This window comes from Lontra canadensis, unplaced genomic scaffold (assembly GCF_010015895.1).
Source record: "Lontra canadensis isolate GAN:19392208 unplaced genomic scaffold, GSC_riverotter_1.0 scaffold72, whole genome shotgun sequence".
Lineage (NCBI taxonomy): Eukaryota > Metazoa > Chordata > Mammalia > Carnivora > Mustelidae > Lontra > Lontra canadensis.
Genome location: NW_022631066.1, coordinates 4,659,000 through 4,685,475, shown reverse-complemented (window position 1 = coordinate 4,685,475; position 26,476 = coordinate 4,659,000). Strand labels below are relative to the sequence as shown.

The following is a 26,476-nucleotide window of genomic DNA, read 5'->3' as shown; positions in this document are numbered from 1 at the left end:
CTCTCTGTCTTTATATTCAGTGTGCCCACAAAAGCATCTATGATGACTCAAATTCGTATGAAGTGCTCTTTCCTCAAAACTCATAGAATTCATTGTCAAATACTTGCAGCAGATACTTTATTTCAAACCTGTTGTCTGTGCATTTTTAGCCTGTACTATTGGTTAGCTCCTATTCAAGGTTTTGCATGCAAGCCCCTTATTTTTCTTAAATATGCTGTAAATGTCTTGAATTCAGTGCTGTGTTTTACACATAGGTGCTTAAATAGTAATTTTATTGAGTGACTGAATGCATTTTTACCCACATGAATTAACTAATAGTCACTATCACCCATCATTCTCATTTGGGGCAACAAAATAACCAATAATGAGCTGAAGTCAAAAAAGGAAGAAAGTCAGGAAGAAAGTTCGTTACCCAAGAATCTGGATGCTTGTACCCCTCATGAGGCATAAACTATAGAATAAGATCTACGCCAGTCAATGCAAATACTTATTGTGAGTCTCCTTGTGTACAGCAAGGCAACCAAGGGGTTACTGAGAGCAATCTGCCTCAGGTACAGGTAATATGGGGGTGCATTGTCTATAGAGAATGGTGTAATTATAATAAACCTGTCCAAAATAAGGTCAGCATTTTATTATCTCTCTGTGCCTGAAATTCTAAATTGTGTCCGAAACTTTTGCTAATCTAAGCTCTAACAAGTTGATTCAGTCACAATTGAGTTTTGCTACCATAATATATATACAAACTTTCACTTAGTGCAGTTGTTTTACTTGTCCTTTAGGAAACATTGTCCTCTACAGTGAAGTTAATTCAAGAATTCCCAGTTATACACAGGGCCCCTGACCACAGACTCAGCTGCATGCATTCATTTAGGAAGTAAATTCCTAAGAATCTGAAGTCCTTTGTACTTGTTCAAGCTCAGTGGGTCTCCAGCTCATATAGTATAACGTATGTATGTGTTAAAACAGTAGATTCTCAGGGCACCTGGGGGGCTCAATCAGTTAGCATCTGCCTTTGGCTCAGGTCATGATCCCAGAGTCCTGGGATCAAACCCTACATCAGGCTCCCTGCTCAGTCTCTCTCACTCACTCCCCTTGCTTGTGTTCCCTCTCTTGCTGTCTCTCTTTCTGTCAAATAAGTAAATAAAAGTAAAAATAAAAAACAACAACAGTAGATTCTCATTCAAATAAAAACTTTAAAAAAGAAAAAAATAAAAACACAAAAAGATAAATAAAATAGTAGATTCTTAAGTAAAGGATGATAGCATCGTGGTTGGGAAGATGATGAAACAGAACTTGAGTTGCTTCAATTCTGTCATCACAACGTACAAATTACAATATGAATATTGTGGAATTGACTCATGTAGCAGAATTCCTCATATGTCTTTTTTTAAATTTTATTTATTTGTTTAATAGAGAGAGAGGTCACAAGTAGGCAGAGAGGCAGGCAGAAAGAGAGAGGAGGAAACAGGCTCCCTGCAGAGAAGCCCAGTGTGGGGCTTGATCCCAGGACCCTGAGATCATGACCTGAGCCAAAGGTAGAGGCTTAACCCACTGAGCCACCCAGGTGCCCCCTCATGTGTCTTTTTTGAAAAAAAAAAAAAAATAGCCAAATTATGGAAAGAGTCCAAATGTCCACAATGGAATATAACTTAACCATCAAGAAGAATGAAATCTTGCCATTTGCAACAACATGGATGGGGCTAGAGAGTATTATGCTAAGCAAAAAAAGTCAGTCAGAAAAGACAAATACCATATAATTTCACTCATATGCGGAATTTAAGAAACAAAACAGGTGAACATAGGGGAAGGAAGTAAAAAAAGAGGGAGGTAAACCACAAGAGACTTTTAAAGATAGAGAACAAAGTGAGGGGTGTTGGAGGGAGGGATGTGGGAGATGGTCCAGGCAGTGATGGGGATTACAGAGGGGACTTGTTCAGATGAGCACTGGGTGTTGTATATAAGTGATGAACCACTGAATTCTACTCCTGAAGCCAATATTTAGTTATGTTAACTAACTAGAATTTAAATAAAAACTTGAAAATAAGATGGTAAATTTTTGTTAAAACCATGACTATTTTTAAATGAAGTAAATTTAAATGCAGGTCAAAAAATACATTAAGCCAGTCTATTTTTCCCTTTTTATGGTAATATTTATTGTATTTTTCATCTGTAATATCTTGCACTGGCATGATTATATCTATGAAGTTTAAAACAGGAAGATTTTTTTCACTGCATTTCTTTTTTGGTCATTATTATTATTCATTTCATTTCATGACTACTACCAAAAATAATGTTGTCGTCAAGGAGAGGCAGATGTCACTTAATATTTATTTTAAGAATACTTTAGATTTAGGAAAATCACATGAAAAATATGATGATTTTGTTAATCCCAGTATTTGGCTGTTCTCTATGTGCATTGAGATCATTTTCATCTTGGACATGTGCCAGCTATGATGATATTAACTGAATTTTCAGGATCACCCATAGGACAGTTCTAGAACGAAGGCCATATACCTGTGGTTGTAGGTTGGAGAAGAGGCAACTGCGGGATAATAAAGAGCTTTCACATGAGAAAAGCGATTAAAATAAGACAAGTAAAAAATGTGTTAAAGAACACCCAGGCTTTGCTTCACACAAGAGTTATTGCTTGGAATTCTTGACCACACCAGAAGACAAACCAATCAATTTGAGTTACTCTTTTTAAGGAAAAAGTGACCTACAATTCCTGATGCAAGGAGGCACAGCCACAAATAGGAGTAGTATATTTTAATTAGATTGCAAATTCGACTGGCCCAGGGCCCAAAGCCATTATGTTTTCCTGGTTGGGGTTGCCAAATAAAATACAGGACACTTAGATAAATTTTTATTTCAATTAATAAGTGAGAAAAAAATGTTTTAGTATAAGTATGTCCGATGGAGTATAGTTTTGAGAAATTATTCGCTGTTTAGCTGAAACTCAAATTGAACTGGTGTTTTGCATGTTAATTTGCCAAATCTGGCAACCCAGATATTTATAACTTAACTTGTGTTGAAATAATATTCAACACAAATAAAAAGCAGAGAGAATAATTTGTATTTAGAAGTAATGAAAAAGTGAAAAAAAATCCTTCCCTCTGGACAGTTCAGTTTTATCAAAGCTAAATATGGAAAGGTTGACCCAGTTGTTTGAACACATGTTCAGTTCCCACAAAGGTCCACTGGAGACACAGGGAAGGTCAAAGATGAATATTTTTTCTACCACCCACTTCTAAAGAATGTTCCTGTTTGAAGACACTGTAGAGAATCATTACCCTTCCTATTCAAAGTGTGCTGTGTGATAAGATGCCACCTCACAGCAGTCAAAATGGCTAAAATTAACCAGTCAGGAAACAGACGTTGGTGAGAATGCAGAGAAAGGGGAACCCTCCTACACTGTTGGTGGGGATGCAAGATGGTACAGCAGCCACTCTGGAAAACAGTGTGGAGGTTTCTGAAGAAGTTAAAAATAGAGCTTCCCTATGACCCAGCAATTGCACTATTAGGTATTTACCCCAAAGATACAGACGTAGTGATCCAAAGGGACAGATGCACCCCAATGTTCGTAGCAGCAATGTCCACAGTAGCCAAACTACGGAAAGAGTGCTGATATCCATTGACAGATGTAATGGTTAAAGATGTGGTTCATATATACAACGGAATATTACTCAGCCATCAGAAAGGATGAATGCTTGCCATTTGCATCAAAATGGATGGAACTAGAGGGTATTATGCTGAGTGAAAGTAGTCAGAGAAAGACAGTTATCATATGGTTTCACTCATGTGGAATATAAGAAACAACACAGAGGATCATAGCGGAAGGGAGGGAAAACTGAATGGGAAGTTATAGAGAGGGAGACAAACCATGAGAGACCTTTGACTATAGGAAACAGGCTTGCTGGAGGGGAGGTGGGTGTGAGGGAATGGGGTAGTTGAGTGATGGGCATTAAGGAGGGCATGTGATATGATGAGCAACTGATAAATTATTGAGCTCTACATCTGAAATTAATGATGTACTCTATGTTGGCTAATTTTTTTTCCAAGTATATACTGTCACCTAGAAACTCACTTTTTTATTATTATTATTTTTAAATTGTGCTGTGTAGACCAGCAGCAGCAGTATCACCTAGGACCCTGTTGGAAATGCAGAGTCCCAACCCTCCTTCCAGACCTACTGAATCAGAATGTGCATTTTAACGAGATCCCTTGTGATTTCTATACACACCTAAGTGTGAGAATAGCAGATTTATTTCTAGAGTTGCCAGAATGTGCTCTGAGATAGTGTGGGATCCATAGGTTGTCCCAGGACTCAGGGAGAGTGTGTGAGCATCACAAGGAGAAACCTACTTTCCTGGATCCTGTTGAGGCTTCCAGGTAATATTTCATCGGAACAAAGGGTCCATGGCTTAAACTTTTTTTTTTTTAATTAAAAAAGAAGAATCTGAAAAACAATAATCTAGATCATTCTATTTTCCAAATGGGAAAACTGAGAAACAAGGAAAACACATGACTTAGTGTAAGTGCTGTGGTGGGAAGTGACAGGTCCATGATGCTGTCTAAGCCTTATGATCCCAGCCTCTTCCCTCTCCCCCACCATTCACTGAAGGAAACAGCACAAAACATCAGAAATTTTGGAACAACTGCTTGTCAGGTGCCATCATGCACTACTGGTGTCTTCTAGCTGGGCATTGCATTTCAAAATTCACCCCTTTCCTTTAATGCTCACACCTGGTAACTTCCTTTCAAGGGCTGATCTAACCCACCAAATAAACCTCTTTGCTCTGCTCTCCAAGCTTGCAGAGAAATCTCTAGCTGTGGTTTTGTTTACACTGCTAACAGAGGGTACCCTGCAGGTTTGTTTGTGGATATTTCAGATAATTATCTTGCCACAGACCACTGAGACAGATCTGGATGACTGTTCAATTAATAGTTCTGAAGGAGTAATTACGGAAAATACCTGTTTGCACAGCCCACCCCAGTGCCAACATATCTATGTGAACATGTACTTCTGAATGTGATTAATCACATAAATAATTCTCAGAAATGAAATTAGCGATCACCCACGCATTACACTCAGCAATGTTTTAAGGCATTATATCCTGAATCTCTGTAATGAATTAACATTACAGTCTGGTTTGAATTTTTAATTTTCAGCATACATCCTGCTTTGTTAGCAAGTGACCCCATGGCCCCTATCAGTTTCTCTAACAATTTGAATTAACCATTCTAAAAAGAACACATATTTGGACATATTTAAGCCTCGAGAAAGAAGTATAAATGCCAGGTTTAGAACCATCACACTCCGTGGCAGAGCCAGACATCATGCCCAAGTTTCTAGACATCCTTATCTTCTGGATAGATGCCTCATATTCTACCACCAATGTTCAAGATTCTTCTATAAGAACTAAATCTTCACTCATTCCATTATGGCCATAAAACTGCTCCATTTTTTTCATTCATAATGAGATCTCTGAACTGGGGACTGATATAGAAAAGCAATTTCAGTTAGAACTAATTTGTATAGATTCCTGTAAATCTATAAATCCTTAAAGTTAGCAGAGGGAGACAAGAGGGACAATGATAGAAGAACTTGAAAAGTTTTTCAGATCATTATCATCCCCCCAGTGGTAAAGTCCGTTATCTCACGCAAGCAGGTATAAGGATCCTACAATGTTAGTGGACAAACCCTCAGATATTAATTTCCACATGAGGAAACAAAGTGATTTATTTTTTTTTATTTTTTAAACTTTATTTTATTTTTTCTCTGTTCCAAGATTCATTGTTTATGAATCACACTCAGTGTTCCATGCAATACGTGCCCTCCTTAATACCCACCACCACCAAGCTCACCCAACCACCCACCACTCTCCCCTCCAAAACCCTCAGTTTGTTTCTCAGAGTCCACAGTCCCTCACGGTTTGTCTCCCCTTCCAATTTCCCCCAAGTCCCTTCTCCTTTCCTTCTCCCAATGTCTTCCATGCTATTCCTTATACTCCACAAGTAAGTGAAACCATATGATAACTGTCTCTGATTGACTTATTTCACTCAGCATAATCTTTTCCAGTCCCATACATGTTGATATAAAAGTTGGGTATTCATCCTTTCTGATGGAGGCATAATACTACATTGTATATATGGACCATATCTTCTTTAACCATTCTTCTGTTGAAGGGCATCTTGGCTCTTTCCACAGTTTGGTGACCGTGGCCATTGCTACTATGAACATTGCGGTACAGATGACCCTTCTTTTCACTACATTTGTATCTTTGGGGTAAATACCCGGTAGTACCATTTCAGAGTCACAGGGTAGCTCTATTTTTAATTTTCTAAGGTATCTCCACACTGTTTTCCAAAGTGGCTGCATCAACTTGCATTCCCACCAACAGTGTGAGAGGGTTCCTCTTTCTCCACATCCTCTCAAACACTTGTTGTTTACTGTCTTGTTAACTTTGGCCATTCTTACTGGTGTAAGGTGGTAACTCAATGTGGTTTTGATTTGAATTTACCTGATGGCTAATGATGATGAACATTTTTTCATGCATCTGTTAGCCATTTGTATGTCTTCTTTGGAGAAGTGTCTGTTCATATCTTCTGCCCATTTTTTTGACATGATTATCTGCTTTCAAGTGTTGAGGTTGAGGAGTTCTTTATAGATCTTGGATATCAGCCCTTTGTCCATAGTGTCATTGGTGAATATCTTCTCCCATTCCATGGGTAGCCTCTTTGTTTTGTTGACTGTTTCCTTTGCTGTGCAGAAGCTTTTGATCTTGGTGAAGTCCCAGAAGTTCATTTTCGCTTTTGTTTCCTTTGCCTTTGGAGTCATGTCTTGAAAGAAGTTGCTGTGGCCGATGTCAAAGAGGTTACTGCCTATGTTCTCCTCTAGAATTTTGATAGATTCCTGCCTCAAGTTGAGGTCTTTTATCCATTTCGAGTTTATCTTTGTGTACGATGTAAGAGAATGGTCAAGCTTCATTCTTCTATACATTGCTGTCCAATTTTCCCAGCACCATTTATTGGAGAGACTTTTTCCCACTGTATATTTTTTCCTGCTTTGTCAAAGATTATTTGACCATAGAGTTGTGGGTCTATATCTGGGCTCTCTACTTTATTCCACTGGTCTCTATGTCTGTTTTTCTGCCAGTACCATGCTGTTTTGGTGGTCACAGCTTTGTAGTAAAGCTTGAAATCAGGCAATGTAATGCCCCCAGTTTTGTTTTTCTTTTTCAACAATTCCTTAGCAATTCAGGGTCTCTTCTGGTTCCATACAAATTTTAGAATAATTTGTTCCAGCTCTTTGAAAAATGCTAGTGGAATTTTGATTGGGATGGCTTTGAAATTATAGAATGCTCTAGGCAGTATAGACATTTTAGCAATGTTTATTCTTCTGATCCATGAGCATGGAATGGTCTTCCATCTTTTGTGTCTTCTTGTTTTTTTCATGAGTGTTCTGTAGTTCCTTGAGTACAGATCCTTTACTTCTTTGGTTAGGTTTATTCCCAAGTATCTTATGGTTCTTGGTGCTATAGCAAATGGAATCAATTCTCTAATTTCCCTTTCTATATTTTCATTGTTAGCATATAAGAAAGCAACTGATTTCTGTACACTGATTTTGTATCCTGCCACATTACTTAATTGTTGTATGAGTTCTAGTAGTTTGGGGTTGGAGTCTTTTGGGTTTTCCATATAAAGTATCATGTAATCTGCGAAGAGAGAGGTTGACTTCTTCTTTGCCAATTTGAATATTTTTTATTTCTTTTGGTTGTCTGATGCTATTGCTAGGACTTCTAGTACTATGTTGAACAACAGTGGTGAGAGTGGACATCTTTGTCGTGTTCCTGATCTCAAAGGGAAGACCATCAGCTTTTTCCCATTGAGAATGATATTTGCTGTGGGTTTTTCATAGATAGATTTTAGGCAGTTGAGGAATGTTCCCTCTATCTTTTTACTTTGAAGCATTTTAATCAGGAACAGATGCTGTATCTTGTCAAATGCTTTTTTTGGATCAATTGAGAGGACCATGTGGTTCTTCTTTCTTCTTTTATTGATTTGTTCTATTACATTGATTGATTTGTGAATGTTGAACCACCCCTGCATCCCATGGATAAATCCCATCTGGTCATGGTGGATAATCTTTTTAATGTATTGTTGGATCCTATTAGCTAGGATCTTGTTGAGAATCTTAGCATTCATATTCATCAGGGATATTGGTCTGAAATTCTCCGTCTTGATGGGGTCTTTGCCTGGTTTGGAGATCAGGGTAATACTGGCTTTATAGAGTGAGTCTGGGAATTTATCTTCTGTTTCTATCTTTTCAAACAGCTTCAGGAGAATAGGTATTATTTCTTCTTTAAATGTTTGGTAGAAGTCCCCAGGGAATCCATCAGGTCCTGGGCTCTTGTTTTGAGGGAGGTTTTTGATCACTGCTTCAATCTCGTTATTAGATATTGGTCTATTCAGGTTGTCAGTTTCTTCCTGATTCAGTTTTGGAAGTTTTTAGGTTTCCAGGAATGCATCCATTTCATCTACGTTGCTTAACTTATTGGCATATAACTTGATAATAATTTCTGATGATTATTTCTATTTCCTTGGTGTTAGGCATAATCTCTCCCCTTTCATTCATAATTTTATTAATTTGGGTCCTCTCCCTTTTCTTTTGGATTAGTTTGGCCAATGTTTTATCGATATTATTAATTCTTTCAAAGAACCAGCTTCTAGTTTCATTGATGTGTTCTGCTGTATCTCTAGTTTCTATCTCATTGATCTCTGCTCTAATCTTGATTATTTCCCTTCTTGTGCATGGGATTGGCTTAATTTGGTGTAGATTTTCCAGTTCTTTAAGGTGTAAGGAGAGCTAGCATATCCTAGATTTTTCAGCTTTTTTGAGGGAGGCTTGGATGGCTATATATTCCCCCTTAGGACCGCCTTTGCTATATCCCATAGGTTTTGAACTGATCTATCTTTATTCTCATTGGTTTCTATGAATTGTTTAAGTTCTTCTTTGATTTCCTGGTTGATCTAAACATTCTTAGGCAAGGTGGTCTTTAGCTTTCAAGTGTTGGAATTCCTTCCAAACTTTTTCTTATGGTTGAGTTCCAGTTTCAAAGCATTGTGGTCTGAGACTACACAGGGAGTAATCTCAACATTTTGGTATCGATTGAGCCCTGATTTGTGACCCAGTATGTTGTCTATTCTGGAGAAAGTTCCATGTGTGCTTAAGAATGAATATTATGCTGTTTTAGGTTGGAATATTCTGTATATATCTATGAGGTCCATCTGGTCCAATGTGTCATTCAAAGGTCTTGTTTCTTTATTGATTTTCTGCTTGGATGATCTATTACTGAGAGTGGCATGTTAAGATCCTCTACTATTAATGTATTCATATCAATATGACTCTATCTTTTTTTTTAAATTTAATTTAATTTTATTTTTTTATTTTTCTTATTTTTTTTAAAATTTTTTTTAATTTTATTTTTTATAAACATATAATATATCTTTATCCCCAGGGGTACTGGTCTGTGAATCACCAGGTTTACACACTTCACAGCACTCACCATAGCACATACCCTCCCCAATGTCCATAACCCCACCCCCCTTCTCCCAATCCCCCTTGCCCCAGCAACCCTCAGTTTGTTTTGTGAGATTAAGAGTCACTTATGGTTTGTGTCCCTCCCAATCCCATCTTGTTTCATTTATTCTTCTCCTACCCCCTTAACCCCCCATGTTGCATCTCCACTTCCTGATATCAGGGAGATCATATGATAGTTGTCTTTCTCCGATTGACTTATTTCGCTAAGCATGATACCCTCTAGTTCCATCCACATCGTCGCAAATGGCAAGATTTCATTTCTTTTGATGGCTGCATAGTATTCCATTGTGTATATATACCACCTCTTCTTTATCCATTCATCTATTGATGGACATCTAGGTTCTTTCGATCGTCTGGCTATTGTAGACATTGCTGCTATAAACATTCGGGTGCACGTGCCTCTTCGGATCACTACGTTTGTATCTTTAGGGTAAATACCCAGTAGTGCAATTGCTGGGTCATAGGGTAGTTCTATTTTCAACATTTTGAGGAACCTCCATGCTGTTTTCCAGAGTGGTTGCACCAGCTTGCATTCCCACCAACAGTGTAGGAGGGTTCCCTTTTCTCCGCATCCTCGCCAGCATCTGTCATTTCCTGACTTGTTAATTTTAGCCATTCTGACTGGTGTGCGGTAATATCTCATTGTGGTTTTGATTTGTATTTCCCTGATGCCGAGTGATGTGGAGCACTTCTTCATGTGTCTGTTGGCCATCTGGATGTCTTCTTTGCAGAAATGTCTGTTCATGTCTTCTGCCCATTTCTTGATTGGATTATTTGTTCTTTGGGTGTTGAGTTTGCTAAGTTCTTTATAGATTTTGGACACTAGCCCTTTATCTGATATGTCGTTTGCAAATATCTTCTCCCATTCTGTCCGTTGTCTTTTGGTTTTGTGAACTATTTCCTTTGCTGTGCAAAAGCTTTTGATCTTGATAAAATCCCAATAGTTCATTTTTGCCCTTGCTTTCCTTGCCTTTGGCGATGTTCTTATGAAGATGTTGCTGCAGCTGAGGTCGAAGAGGTTGCTGCCTGTGTTCTCCTCAAGGATTTTGATGGATTCCTTTCTCACATTGAGGTCCTTCATCCATTTTGAGTCTATTTTCATGTGTGGTGTAAGGAAATGGTCCAATTTAATTTTTCTGCATGTGGCCGTCCAATTTTCCCAGCACCATTTATTGAAGAGGCTGTCTTTTTTCCATTGGACATTCTTTACTGCTTTGTCAAAGATTAGTTGACCATAGACTTGGGGGTCTATTTCGGGGCTCTCTATTCTGTTCCATTGATCTATGTGTCTGTTTTTGTGCCAGTACCATGCTGTCTTGATGATGACAGCTTTGTAGTAGAGATTGAAGTCCAGAATTGTGATGCCACCAACTTTGGCTTTCTTTTTCAATATTCCTTTGGCTATTCGAGGTCTTTTCTGGTTCCATATAAATTTTAGGATTATTTGTTCCATTTCTTTGAAAAAAAATGGATGCTACTTTGATAGGAATTGCATTAAATGTGTAGATTGCTTTAGGTAGCATAGGCATTTTCACAATATTTATTCTCCTAATCCAGGAGCATAGAACATTTTTCCATTTCTTTGTGTCTTCCTCAATTTCTTTCATGAGTACTTTATAGTTTTCTGAGTATAGATTCATAGCCTCTTTGGTTAGGTTTATTCCTAGGTATCTTATAGTTTCGGGTGCAATTGTAAATGGGGTGGACTCCTTAATTTCTCTTTCTTCTGTCTTGGTGTAGAGACATGCAACTGATTTCTGTGCCTTGATTTTATATCCTGACACTTTACTGAATTCCTGTATGAGTTCTAGCAGTTTTGGAGCAGAGTCTTTTGGGTTTTCCACATGCAGTATCATATCATCTGAGAGGAGTGATCGTTTGACTTCTTCTTTGCTGATTTGGATGCCTTTAATTTCCTTTTGTTGTCTGATTGCTGAGGCTAGGACTTCTAGTACTTTGTTGAATAGCAGTGGTGATAATGGACATCCCTGCCCTGTTCCTGACCTTAGCAGAAAAGCTTTCAGTTTTTCTCCATTGAGAATGATATTTGCGGTGGGTTTTTCATAGATGGCTTTGATAATATTGAGGTATGTGCCCTCTATCCCTACACTTTGAAGAGTTTTGATCAGGAAGGGATGCTGGGCTTTGTCAAATGCTTTTTCAGCATCTATTGAGAGTATCATATGGTTCTAGTTCTTTCTTTTATTAATGTGTTGTATCACATTTATGGATTTGAGGATGTTGAACCAACCTTGCAGCCCTGGAATAAATCCCACTTGGTCGTGGTGAATAATCCTTCTAATGTACTATTGAATCCTATTGGCTAGTATTTTGGTGAGAATTTTTGCATCTGTGTTTTTCAAGGATATTGGTCTGTAGTTCTCTTTTTTGATGGGATCCTTGTCTGGTTTTGGGATCAAGGTGATGCTGGCCTCATAAAATGAGTTTGGAAGTTTTCCTTCCATTTCTATTTTTTGGAACAGTTTCAGGAGAATAGGAATTAGTTCTTCTTTAAATGTTTGGTAGAATTCCCCCGGGAAGCCGTCTGGCCCTGGGCTTTTGTTTGTTTGGAGATTTTTGATGACTGTTTCAGTCTCCTTACTGGTTATGGGTCTGTTCAGGCTTTCTATTTCTTCCTGGTTCAGGTGTGGTAGTTTATATGTCCCTAGGAATGCATCCATTTCTAACAGATTGTCAAATTTGTTGGCGTAGAATTGCTCATAATATGTTCTTATAATTGTCTGTATTTCTTTGGTGTTAGTTGTGATCTCTCCTCTTTCATTCATGATTTTATTTATTTGGGTCCTTTCTCTTTTCTTTTTGATAAGTCTGGCCAGGGGTTTATCAATCTTATTAATTCTTTCAAAGAACCAGCTCCTAGTTTTGTTAATTTGTTCTATTGTTTTTTTGGTTTCTATTTCATTGATTTCTGCTCTGATCTTTATGATTTCTCTTCTCCTGCTAGGTTTAGGGTTTCTTTCTTGTTCTTTCTCCAGCTCCTTTAGGTGTAGGGTTAGGTTGTGTACCTGAGACCTCTCTTGTTTTGAGAAAGGCTTGTACCACTATATATTTTCCTCTCAGGACTGCCTTTGTTGTGTCCCACAGATTTTGAACCATCGTGTTTTCATTATCATTTGTTTCCATGAATTTTTTCAATTCTTCTTTAATTTCCTGGTTGACCCATTCATTCTTTAGAAGGATGCTGTTTAGTCTCCATATATTTGGGTTCCTTCCAAATTTCCTCTTGTGATTGAATTCTAGCTTCAGACCATTGTGGTCTGAAAATATGCAGGGAATGATCCCAATCTTTTGATACTGGTTGAGACCTGATTTAGGACCCAGGATATTATCTATTCTGGAGAATGTTCCATGTGCACTAGAGAAGAATGTGTATTCTGTTGCTTTGGGATGAAATGTTCTGAATATATCTGTGATGTCCATCTGGTCCAGTGTGTGATTCAAAGCCTTTATTTCCTTGTTGATCTTTTGCTTGGATGATCTGTCCATTTCAGTGAGGGGAGTGTTAAAGTCCCCTACTATTATTTTATTATTGTTGATGTGTTTCTTTACTTTTGTTATTAATTGGTTTATATAGTTGGCTGCTCCCACGTTAGGGGCATAGATATTTAAAATTGTTAGATCTTCTTGTTGGACAGATCCTTTGAGTATGATATAGTGTCCTTCCTCATTTCTTATTATAGTCTTTGGCTTAAAATCTAATTGCTCTGATATAAGGATTGCCACTCCTGCTTTCTTCTGATGTCCCATATCATGGTAAATTGTTTTCCTCCCCCTCACTTTAAATCTGGAGGTGTCTTCGGGTTTAAAATGAGTTTCTTGTAGGCAACATAGAGATGGCTTTTGGTTTTTTTATCCATTCTGATACCCTCTGTCTTTTGATTGGGGCATTTAGCCCATTAACATTCAGGGTAACTATTGATAGATATGAATTTAGTGCCATTGTATTGCCTGTAAGGTGACTGTTACTGTATATTGTCTCTGTTCCTTTCTGATCTACTACTTTTAGGCTCTCTCTTTGCTTAGAGGACCCCTTCAATATTTCCTGTAGAGCTGGTTTGGTGCTTGCAAATTCTTTCAGTTTTTGTTTGTCCTGGAAGCTTTTAATCTCTCCTTCTATTTTCAGTGATAGCTTAGCTGGATATAGTATTCTTGGCTGCATGTATTTCTTGTTTAGTGCTCTGAATATATCATGCCAGTTCTTTCTGGCCTGCCAGGTCTCTGTGGATAAGTCTGCTGCCAATCTAATATTTTTACCATTGTATGTTACAGACTTCTTTTCCTGGGCTGCTTTCAGGATTTTCTCTTTGTCACTAAGACTTGTAAATTTTACTATTAGGTTACGGGGTGTGAACCTATTCTTATAGATTTTGAGGGGGATTCTCTGCACCTCCTGGAGTTTGATGCTTGTTCCCTTTGCCATATTGGGGAAATTCTCTCCAATCATTCTGTCCAATATACCTTCTGCTCCCCTCTCTCTTTCTTGTTCTTCTTGAATCCCAATTATTCTAATGTTGTTTTGTCTTATGGTGTCACTTATCTCTCGAATTCGCCCCTCGTGGTCCAGTAGCTGTTTGTCCCTCTTTTGCTCAGCTTCTTTATTCTCTGTCATTTGGTCTTCTATATCGCTAATTCTTTCTTCTGCCTCATGTATCCTAGCAGTGAGAGCCTCCATTTTCGATTGCAGCTCATTAATAGCTTTTTTGATTTCAACTTGGTTAGATTTTAGTTCTTTTATTTCTCCAGAAAGGGCTTTTATATCTCCCGAGAGGGTTTCTCTAATATCTTCCATGGCTTTTTCGAGCCCGGCTAGAACCTTGAGAATCGTCATTCTGAACTCTAGATCTGACATATTACCAATGTCTGTATTGATTAGGTCCCTAGCCTTTGGTACTGCCTCTTGTTCTTTTTTTTGTGGTGAATTTTTCCACCTTGTCATTTTGTCCAGATAAGAGTATATGAAGGAGCAAGTAAAATACAAAAAGGGTGGCAACAAACCCAGGAAAATATGCTTTAACCAAATCAGAAGAGATTCCCAATCGTGAGGGGGGAGAAAGGGGATAAAAAGAGGTTCAGAAAGAAAAAGGATAAAAAAGAAACAATTAAAAAAAGAAAATGAATAAAGAGAAAATATAAAAAAGAAAAATATATATATATTTTAGATAAACTAGTTAAAAAACGTTAAAAAAGAAAAGGGTAAAAGCTAAAAAAAAATTTGGCAGAAGAAGAGAAAAAAATTGAAAAAGAAAAAACAATTAAATTAACTGCAAGGCTAATGAATCATGGGGAGAAATCCATGAGTTCCGTGCTTTGCTTTCTCCTCCTCTGGAATTCCGCTGCTCTCCTTGGTATTGAAACTGCACTCCTTGGTAGGTGAACTTGGTCCTGGCTGGGTTTCTTGTTGATCTTCTGGGGGAGGGGCCTGTTGTAGTGATTCTCAAGTGTCTTTGCGCCCGGCGGAGTTGCATCGCCCTTACCAGGGGCCGGGCTGAGTAATCTGCTCAGGTTTGCTTTCGGGAGCTTTTGTTCCCTGAGCGCTTTCCGTAGAGTCCGGAGGACGGGAATGAAGATGGCGGCCTCCCAGTCTCTGGCCTGGAGAAGCCGAGAGCTCGGGGCCCCACTCCTCAGTGCGCCCTCAGAGAACAGCGCCCAATTACTCCCGTCACCCTGCCTCCGGCCGCGCTCCGAGCTCACCGAGCCTGCGACCGATTCAAGGTAACCCCAAGCTGAGAGCTCACTCCTCGGCTCTGTCTCTGTAGCCGGCTTCCCCGCTCTAATACCTGTAAGCTCTGCGACACTCAGACACCCCCGATCCTTCTGTGACCCTGCGGGACCTGAGGCCACACTGACCCCGCGTGGGCTTCACCCCGGTTAAGCCTGTGGAGCGATGTCCCTCAGCGGAACAGACTTTTAAAAGTCCTGATTTTGTGCTCCGTTGCTCCGCCGCTTGCCGGGAGCCGGCCCCTCCCCCGCGGTCTATCTTCCCATCGTTTTGGATTCACTTCTCCACCAGTCCTACCTTTCAGAAAGTGGTTGATTTTCCGTTTCTAGAATTGCTGTTCTTCTTCTCTTCGATCTCCCGTTGGATTTGTAGGTGTTTGCTACCTTTAGATAAGCTATCTAGCTGATCTCCTGCTACCTGAAGTAGTCTCAGCCTGCTACTTCCCTGCCATCTTGACTCCTCCCCCAATATGACTCTATCTTGATTAACAGTTGTCTTATGTAGTTGGCTGCTCCCATATTGGGGGCATAAATATTTACAATTGTTAGATCTTCTTGGTGGTTAGACCCTTTAAGAATGATGTAGTGTCCTTCTTTATCTCTGACTGCAGTCTTTAGTTTAAAATCTAATTTATCTGATATGAGAATCACTACCCCAGCTTTCTTTTGAGGCTCATCGGCATGAAAGATGCTTCTCCATCCCTTCACTTTCAGTCTGGATGTATCCTTTAGTTCAAAATGAGTCTTTTGTAGACAACATATGGATGGTTCTGTCATTTTATCCAGTCTGCAACCCTGTGCTGTTTTATGAGAGCATTTAGGCCATTCATGTTGAGAGTGATTATTGAAAGATACATTTTTATCGACATTATGTTGCCTGTGAAGTCCTTGTTTCTATAGATTGTCTCTGTAGATTTCTGTTCCATGACACTCTTGGGTTCTTTCTTCTTTTATAGAACTTCCCCCCACCCCACCCTTAATATTTCTTGTAGTCCCAGCTTGATGGTCACATACTCTTTTAAACCTTGCTGGTCTTGGAAGCTCTTTATCTCTCTGCCCATTTTGAATGTCAGCCTTGCTGGATAAAGTATTCTTGGCTGCATGTTCTTCTCATTTAGTGCCTGAATATGTCTTGCCAGCCCTTTCTGGCTTGCCAGGTTTCTGTGGACAGGTCTGATGTTATTCTGATATACTTAAGGAATCTCTTCCCCCGAGCTGCCCTCAAAGGCTCTTGTCTAAAATTAGGATCCAAGGGTGCCTGGGTGGCTCAGTCGTTAAGCGACTGCCTTCAGCTCAGGTCAAGATCCCAGGGTCCTAGGATCGAGCCCCACATTGGGCTCCCTGCTTGGCGGGAAGCTTGTTTCTCTCTCTCCCACCCGCCCTGCTTGTGTTCCCTCTCTCCCTGTCAAATAAATAAAATCTTTAAAAAATAAAATAAGGATCCATGAGTTTCACAACTAAGTGTCTTGATGTCTTTCTAGATTCTTTGATTTTGGTGGGTGTTCTTTCTGCCTCTAGGACACGAACACTTGTTCTAGTCCCAGATTGGGAAATTTTTTTTTTTTTTTTTTATTTGACAGGCAGAGATCACAAGTAGGCAGAGAGGCAGGCAGAGAGAGGAAGGGAAGCAGGCTCCCTGCTGTGCAGAGAGCCCGACGCGGGGCTCGATCCCAGGACCCTGGGATCATGACCTGAGCCGAAGGCAGCGGCTTAACCCACTGAGCCACCCAGGCGCCCCCAGATTGGGAAAATTTTCATCCAGAATTTATTCAACTATATCTTCTAGTCTTCTCTCTTTCTCCACCCCCTCAGGGATTCCAATAATTCTGACGTTGGAATGTTTCATGGCGTCATTTATTTCCTTATTTCTGTTTTCATGACTTCTAAGCTGTTTGTTCCAGGCCTCCTCCTGATCCTTTTTCTCTATCAGTTTGTCCTCCAGATCACTAATTCTATCTTCTGCCTCAGTTACCCTAGCTGTTATTTACATTAGTTTGGATCTCATTGATAGCATTTTTAGCTTCTACCAGGTGTCTCTCACTTCTGCCTTTAGAGATTCTATGTTGTCACTAATGGTCTTCTCCAACCTAGCCATTGCCTGAATAATTGTTACCCTGAATTCCCTTCCGACATACTGTTTATGTCCATATCCAATAGTTCTGTTGAAGAGGGCACAGTCTCTGAATTTTTCCTCTGTTGGATGTTCCTCCTCCTAGTCATTTTGGTGAGAAGTGGTTGAGGGGATGTGTAGCTGAATATATCAACCACGATCCAGGCAAGGTGCACCCTGGAATGCTTCAGAGCAATTGGAAGTCACCACCAAAAAAAAAAAAAAAAAAAAAAAAAAAAAAAAAAAAAAAAAAAAAAAAGAAAGAAAGAAAACAAAAAAAAGAGACAGAGAGAGAGAGAGACAGAGAAATAAAACTCAGCCAGAATGAGCCCCAAAAGTAAGATTTATATGGTATATAAACAAAAATGGACAAAGAGACTGACAGAAGTAAATGACAAGGAAAAAAAAAAAAAAGAACCCAGCCAAAATGAACCCCAAGAATAAGATTTATATAATACCAGAACAAAACATACACAGAAACACTGACAGAAGGAAAAGATGGGAAGGTGGTTATAAATCCTTGGTGTGGGCAAGGTAGGTTATTTTGGTTCTTCCTGGGTGTATCTAGATACCTTTGTTAAAGGACTCAACTTTTCAGATAAAGGGAGATTAAAGCTGGTTTTTATATAAAGGTAGTATTGATTAGGGAAAAAGGATTACCTTAAAGCTTGTATCTACATGTATATTAAAAAGAAAAAAGAAAAACAGGTTACATATGCAAAAAGTTCACGTTAAAAGTTTATTATGGAATATGTTGTTTTAAACCTCTAGTTGTAATGCTAAGTAGGTTAAAAAAATTAAAACAAGAATCATGAGAACAAATTAAAAAAAATGGTCTATGAAATATATAGGTTTTAGGGCAATACTGTGAGTTTAATATATTGTTTTCCCCTGATCTTGGGGTTTTACCATTTTATGGGGACCTTGTGGTGGTTGTCCTCTCATTTTTTCAGCTGGCTTTCTGGGAGAGGGGCCTGCCCCATGTTTTTCAGTCAGTCTTGCTTGGGTTGAGTCCTCCTACTCCCTATGAAGGGGCTGGGCTCTGTTGAAACCAGTTTTTCAGGCTTTTGTTCTCTGGAGGTTTTGTTCTTTGGCGGTTTTTTGTGGCTTTTTGGAGGTTTAGTGGAAAGCAAACTGTTGCCCAGACCTCTGTCTCAAAGGGAAGCCTCAGTCTGCTCCCCTCTGGGTGGTCCAAAACACACAGACTCCCACTCTGCAAACTCTGCTGAGCCGTCAATCTCCCACAGGCAGTACACGTCCCCAGCCACAGTCTCGGGGTCACCCGAAGCACCCACTTGTCTCTGCACCCCGTGCCCCTAAAACCACAAGCGATATTGGTCCAAGGAGCCCACTTCTGGTGGCTACCTTTGCTGGGACTGCTATCTGGGGTCCAGGCCCACTCAGGGTGTGCTCAGACCCCGCTATCAAGCAGGTCTTGGAAGGCCACCACCAAGGGATCCTGACAGAGATCACGAAGGATTCTCTCTTGCATGGGCTGGGAGTGTCCCTACCCTGGGTGGGTCCTAGAGACCTCCAGCTAGTGCACACACCAGGCTCTCTCAGGCGCAGGCAGGGAGTGCACTCTGATCCCAGTTGAACAGTGCACGCAGAGCACCAAAGGTTCTAGAGAGCATCGGGTGGCGCCCACACCAGACTCTCCCACATGCAGGCGGGAATGCGTCCAGCCAAGCGGTGACTCAGTGCCCAGCACAAAGCTGGGGGCTCAAGGACCAGGAACTGAAGGCTCCACCACACTCTCTCTGGCACGGGTGGTCACCGGCAGTGGCCATCCTGGGTCCGTGGGTGTAGGCCCGTGCCTGCGACCAGGTGCCCCTTAAGATCTTTTGCTCTTTTTGAGTGATTTTTTTTTTTTAATCCAGGCTCCAAGGTAATGCTGCTCTCCAACCACAGGGCACTTTCATATTGGGGTATTACTTTCCAGTGGGTCACTTCTCGTGGCTCCCTTCCCCTTCTGTTTATCCTCTGATATCAGTCTGAGCATCTCCACTCTGCTTTACCTCTCCACTGGCATCTTCTGCCCCCATAGAGATCCAGAAGTGTATAATCCTATGTCTCAGGCTGGTTTCATGGGTGTTCAGAGTGTTCTGGTAGATATGTAGCTCACTTTAGGGGACCGGTTGAAACAGGTTTTCCTATTTCCCTGCCGTCTTGTCCCTCCTCCTCCAAAGTGATTTATTTAAGATCATTAGTTGATTTGTGATACGTGAAAGCATTTTAGAAAAGAAGCATAATTTGGGTAAAGTTATTACTCTTTCTTCAGCATTTCTAGGGCTAAGATTGAGATATCAAGGAATTGTCAAAGAGGATAAAATCACATCAAATTCTTAAGACCCCAGGGCATGGTATTTGTTAGATTTTGTTATAAATTTTAAGGTATCATTATGGGGGGAGTAATGCCCTTTTAATGTAGTCAAAATCTATAGAGGTAATTTTTTTTTTTACTTTTGCACAAATAACATAGTGTTATATAATTGTGTAGTGAGATTATGCCTATTCTACTTCATTTGTCTTTAGAATCTTTGACACCTATGTTAATTCCTCAATGCATTTTCTCACCTTTGCTACATACATTGAAAATCCCTTTCTCCAGCAATGGTTTTATCTTCCATGTGGAAACCACGTTCTATACCTTTTTTTGGTCATGTGTCTTTCAACACAGCATCTGGTACCATACTAGAAATTTCAAGTGTTTAGTAAATAATTTGTGTGTCCTCTTTTGGCCCACTAATTCCACCTCTGAGAGTTTATAAAAGGAACTGATTGGAGATATTCCCATCAAGTTATCAGCAAAGATATCCGTTGTAGAATTATTTATATTGTCAAAAAATTGGGAAAAAAACTCTGAATCAAATTGACTATATAAATCATGATTTAATTATGAAGACATTTAAAATAATTTTGTACAGAGATAGTTCATAAATTTTTTCAGTGTGTCCTTAAGTGCCAAAAAAAATTATAAAGCAGTATATACAGTGATTTAATGTTCCTAGAAATGTATATGAGTGATGTCCACTGATAGCTGAACCAAAGTATGTGTAAATGATGAGGTCTCTAGTCATTTTAAATCTTGGGGTATTTTTTTTTCCTACAATGAGTAGTAATAAATCAAGAGATATTTTCCTTAAGGATATGCAGTTAATTCAGAAAATAAATTTGTATCTTGTTAGAGAGCTTCACTACCCAACATTTTTGTACTTTCTATTTTGAGTACCTCTGCTGTGAGCTCACAAAATCCATGATAAACATTACCAGTAATCGTCCAATCTTTCATCTAAGAAAATTATTAGTAATTCTGACTTACTAACAGACAACTGAAGTTGTTAGTTATATTTTTAAGACTGAAATAAAATTAGAACCATGTTCACAAATTTCAAGAGTCATACACAAACCACAGAATTTTAAGAACCAATTTTTATAGTAAGGAGAATTAACTTTGGAAGTAAGTAGATCTCATTTTAAATCTTGGCTCTGCCACTTGCTAGCTTTATGGGTTTGTGCATTTACATTTTGTAAATGATCGGCTTGTGAATTTTAATGGGATTATATATGTAAAGCACCTGGTATAAAACGAAATACAGTTAAGAGCTTAATAAAATACAACTTTCACATGTAGCAGCAACAGCAACATTCTCATCAACTATGCTCCTTTTTATTTAAAACAAATGCTTTAATTGGATAAATTTGACCTGTAATCCTGTGTAAATTTAAGTTATACACACATTACTTTGATACATTGATATAATAAGGTTGCGACATTATTATCACTTTATGTACTTATTGTACAATAGTACTGTCTATATTCAATATATTGTACATTAGAGCTCTGTGGCTCAATACTCATTTTGTGTCTGTATCCTGAAACACCATCCATTTTATCCCTCCAGCCCCCATCTCCTGTTAACCACCATTTTTTTTAAAACATGTTTGACCTTTTAGATTGTACATACAAGTGCTATCATATAGTATTTGTCCTTCTCTGACTTATCTTGCTTAGTATAATATGCTCAAGGTCCTTCCATATTGTTGCAAATGGCAGAATATCCTCCTTTTTCATGGCTGAGTAACTTTCCATTGTGTATAGTACAGCTCTTTTATTCATTGATCCATTGATTGGCATTTGGGTTGTTTCCACATCTTAGCTATTGTGAAGAATGCTGTGTTTAATGCTGCGATACACACGGGGGTGCAAAGATCTCAGCAAATTCGTTTTCATTTCCCGTGGGTATATGCCCAGAATTAGAACTGCTGGATCATATGGCAGATCTATTTTTAACTCTGTGAAGAGCCTCCACGTGTTTCCCACAGTCACTGGACTAATCTACATTCCCACCAACAGTGGATGAGGCTTCCCTTTTCACCATATCCTCCGCAGCACCTGTTGTCCCTTACTGATGACAATCTGTGCACCTTTTTAAGTCTTCATGTGCTGCATTGTCAGTTAGGGCTAGTTCCCAGGGCCATACTTGCCAGCTGGATGGCAGGCAAGGTGGAGATTCAGTGCAAAGATTTAGTGGTACTACTTGACTCAGAGAAGGCTGAGGGCAGCTCTGCCTTCAAAAGTCCAAAGGAGAAGTAACTGAAACCGAAGTGGGAGTTCTAAATAGTGAGCATGGTGGCAGACTGGCATTTTTCCACTGACAGGAGTGATCATGAGTTATAGTGCCCAGCTCCCTAAACATGCTCAGTGTATTTCCATCAATGATGAGCTTTAGTTCCACCAAAGACACACTATTTGCTCTTTAGCCCTCTCTTTTGTTTTAACTTCATTTCCTGGAAAATAAGGATAATTCAGTTTCTCACATACACCGTGGGACTTAATCAACTAAGGAATATAAAGCATTCTGACCATATAATATTATACAGGCATAAATAATATTATGAATGGGCAGAATGTAATGGACTCAGTAGATATTTTCCCAGAAGGCAGAGCTCTTACTCATTCCTACCTGATGTGAAAACTCTTGGACGCCCGTTAATCATTGTCTGTGGAACGGAATTAGCACATCTAGAAAGCTACCAGATGCCAGTGTCTCTACACTGATATGTAACATTTTGCCCATTAAAATTCTTTCGACAGAAATAAACTTCAGATAGAAAGAAACGTCCTTCAGCACTCATTGTCTCCTCTACTCCAGAACTGCAGAGACTCTGATCAATGGAACAACAGTTTCTAGTGTCCCTGGAGCCGTGAAATGCATTTTCGTGACTCTTGCTGCTGTAACTTAGTAATTCATATCAGCACTTGTATTTGTAAATCACAGAAGGTTTGATGGCCAGAGTGCTGGGGAGAAGGGCGCACCTTTTTTCAGAATCAATAACCTGTATTTTAGGACCCAATGTCTCCTTGTGCCATTATTTAGTTCCTAGGCTGGAGGTTGCCTCTGCCCGCTGATGTTCAGTTCAGTTTTCAGGGCATGATATCTGTTCATTTTCAAGCGCATAAAAGTCCTCTGTGGTAGGCCTCAGCTTAATAATTTCTTAAGATAGTAAGTGATTTTCTTTCAGTTTGTTTACTAAAATGTATAGCACCTGATTTGAGACAGGCTTCTAAGAACTGTACAGAATTGTATGGCCTTATGCTTTTGAGCTAATTAATAAATAAAATGAGGTGATATGATTTTCTAGAGAAGAGGAAATGTCAGTGGCTATATATTCAGAAGATTTATTTTTTACTAAATTCATTTTCTCCGAGTTAGACACTTACAGAATCTTTTAGACAAAAGTATGGAAAAGGCACAAACTGTGACTTTGAGAAGCTCTCGCTCCTTTGGGGCAGCACCAGCAAACAGACTGTCACCAGAGAGGGGCTAATAATGCCATAATGAAGATGCAAGCGTGGAGCTTTGGGCATGGGTAATTCCACCTGTGGTAGCGATGTGGGATAATGTATTACTAAATTTAATTCAGAAGTTAATCTAAAATATTTGGCAAATACCAGGAGACCTGGGTAGCTCAGTGGGTTGAGCAATGAACTCTTGGTTTTGGCTCAGGTCGTGATCTCAGGGTCATGGGATCCAGCCCCATATCGGGCTCCTCACTTAGCACAGAGTCTGCTGGAGAATTCCCTTTCCCTCTCCCTGTGTCCTGCCACACCCCCACCACTCACACTCACTCTCTCTTCCAAACAAGTAGGTGAAGGCAGATATGTTTTTTAATGATAATGACCGTCACCCTAGTAGTCATTATTTTTGCATTTTCTGTTTCAGAGGCGCCCAAGCAGATGGCCTGCGATGAAGTTTCGAAGAGGTTCAGGTCATCCTGCCTATGCTGAAGTTGAACCAGTTGGAGAGAAAGAAGGTTTCATTGTCTCAGAGCAGTGCTAAAATTTCTAGGACAGAACAGCACCAGTGCTGGCTTACAGGTGTTAAGACTAAAAATTTGCCTATATCTCTAAGATGCGCGCACACACACACACGCACACACACACACACACACACACACACACACACAGGAGCCCTAAGCTGCTATAGCCTAAAGGAGATGAGATTTCTGGACAAGCCCAGCCCTGGAAAGGTAAAAGAAAAACTAAAACCTATACAAGGTACCACTGACCATTGAATACAGAATTCCCTAGTGGAATGACATTTTATAGTTCACTCAGAACATCTCCTGTGGACTTATCAAAGTACAAGATGACAGTGCTGTTGGCTTAGGTGCAGGGTTGCAAAGGGATCGAGAAAAAGACAATAATAATAAAGCTTTAGTTCATGAGGGATCTATACCTTTGGTTCAAATATTCTTCTCTGATGTCTCAAAGATAACTGTGTTCCAAAGCCTGAACCCTTCCTCTCAAAAGAGCAATGATGAATGTTGCAAGATTGCTAAGAGAAACAGCTTGTGCAGGAGCAAAAAACAAACCTAAAATAAGAGGTTTTCTATCTTTCCACCAGACATGTGGCAAAAGGATTTTGTTTTCCGGTCTAGATCCACTTGTTCGGACAAGTTCATTATTTTACAGAATGAATCTTTTATCTGTGCCTACCTCTCCCTTGTTAATGAGTGTCCTTTCTACGTGCTGCCCTTTCTGTGGCTGCCAAACTCTTGGCTAAGGGTTAGGAGAGAGGGAGTGGCACGGGAGATTTTCCTTTCTCCTGCCTCGGAATAAAACACTTCATTTTGTTTTTTAAGATGCATTGCCTACGTTTTCCCAACTATCAAATCCTATGAAGCCACAGTTGCTCTTGGCTGAAGGAAACAATACAAAGAGTCCCTTAATCATTTTGGAAGCAAAAACATTAAGGGATTCTAAACATATTGGGGGGGAGGGGGTTGGGTTTGTTTGTTTTTCCTTCTTACTTTGTGCTCTTTCAGTACTTCAGACCCATGCCATTGTTGATTCCTGTCTACGAAGCCATTCAAGTCGGCATATCCCTGGTGATAAAAAAGAATGAAAGAACCCTGCTGAATCATACAGTAATTTTCTTTAAAGCACATAGTAGTTACATAAATATATATATAAATATATTTTTGTTTATAACTAACACAAGGCAGGCTCTTGTGACTCAAAGAGTGCATTTGTCATCAAGACAAAAACAAATGCGAGATGCGTTACTGCATACTTCCATAGAGTTGTAAAATAATCCTTAATATTAGAATATTTTTATGTCACTTAGCAAAAGTGGTTCAATTAGTTGCAGTGCCGATCGTTTTCCTGCCTAGTTGAGCCGCTTTTTCGTTCCTATCAAACCCTTCCCTCCCTGGCTAAATAATGCAGGTGCAAAATGCTCTTTAGATGGATCTGACATTTTGCCCCATGATCATAATCCAGATTTCAAAACTTCTCCACGAATGAGGAAAGGAAAGGCATCGCTTGAGGAGGAAAGTGGTTAATACGTACACTGAGCTCCCAGCGTTTAAATTCAGGTCCTGTGTGTACAAGTTCCTCAACATCTCGACCCACGAAACTGACATCCTGTGCCAAGACGCTGTAGATTCTTCTAGGGGACAATGTCCAACATTTGCAGATTCAGGTATCAAGCAGCAGAGATGTCTTATAAGCAGCTCTTTACTAACAGCTCAGCATCTGTATACAGTGTCCACACTGCACACCATCGGTCTACTAACAGTATCCTATTTTATCTTCACAGTCGTCTGACATAAACTAGTGCCATCTTCCATCACGTATATTTTGCTTTACATTTTTAAATACCTGATGAGGTTAGTAATTTTTTCCTAACCTACTTAGTTAATAATATCAAAAAAGGACAAAAAAAAACCTGACAAGGCGATTGAAGGATGTGATGACAATCTCTCTGCTGTATCTGCATTCAGTTTGTATGAAGTATCCCAACTTATTTCTTGTGGAGTAGGTTTGGTCAGATTAGCAATAACCAAATGACTTGCCAATGTAACTGGTGCAACTGGTATTCTACAAAGACATAAAGAACACATAGACGATTCCTTTTAGGATAAGATGACGCTTCTTCCACTAGCTCTTGTGATAGGTGTGGCTTCCAATAGCAGTTGATTGACAGCTATATAAATCTTGTGTATATATCCAACTCCTTACACAATACTTTGAAGTTGTAATGTTGTCTGTCTTCCTTCAGAGCTCATCTTCCACTTTCTATTAAAAGAATTGGCAATTCTGGAAATGAATAAACAAGAAAGACATAAAACTGAATTGTTCAGTGAACTAAAAGCACCTAGCAATGGGGAAAACTTTTTGGAAGTGTGAGAACCTTCCTAATGAGAGTAGGAGTTGAAGGTGGTAAAAAGTTTCTGCTGTCTATGAATCTTTTAGTGGTAAGGGGAACGGCTGGCTAATCCCTTTTTTTTTTTTCCATGAAATTTTCTATTTTATATTTCTCATTTGTTCCTGGTGCCCATTTACTGCAAAGGAGGAGCAAATGTACACCTTGTTTCTAGAAATTCGGAATGGACATTGATGCTTTGGACTTTACATACATTACATATTAGAAAGGGTACATCTGTACATTCCTTAAATACTATGAACTTAGTAGAGAATAACAGTTTTAAAAATTAAGAATAGCAAAGGAACACAT

The 26,476-nt window shown here is 39.4% G+C and overlaps 1 protein-coding gene across 2 annotated transcripts in view; it reads left to right on the top strand.

Moving 5' to 3' along the window:
- The window catches only part of PLXDC2 (plexin domain containing 2), a 467,666-nt gene extending 443,477 nt beyond the window's left edge, over positions 1–24,189 (top strand). For both annotated transcript variants that reach the window (XM_032880865.1, XM_032880866.1), the window contains exon 14: positions 23,678–24,189. In XM_032880865.1, the coding sequence (XP_032736756.1) occupies positions 23,678–23,794 (117 nt within the window). In that variant the 3' untranslated portion in view covers positions 23,795–24,189. The remainder of the gene's footprint in view (positions 1–23,677) is intronic.
- The last annotated feature ends 2,287 nt before the right edge of the window (positions 24,190–26,476 follow it).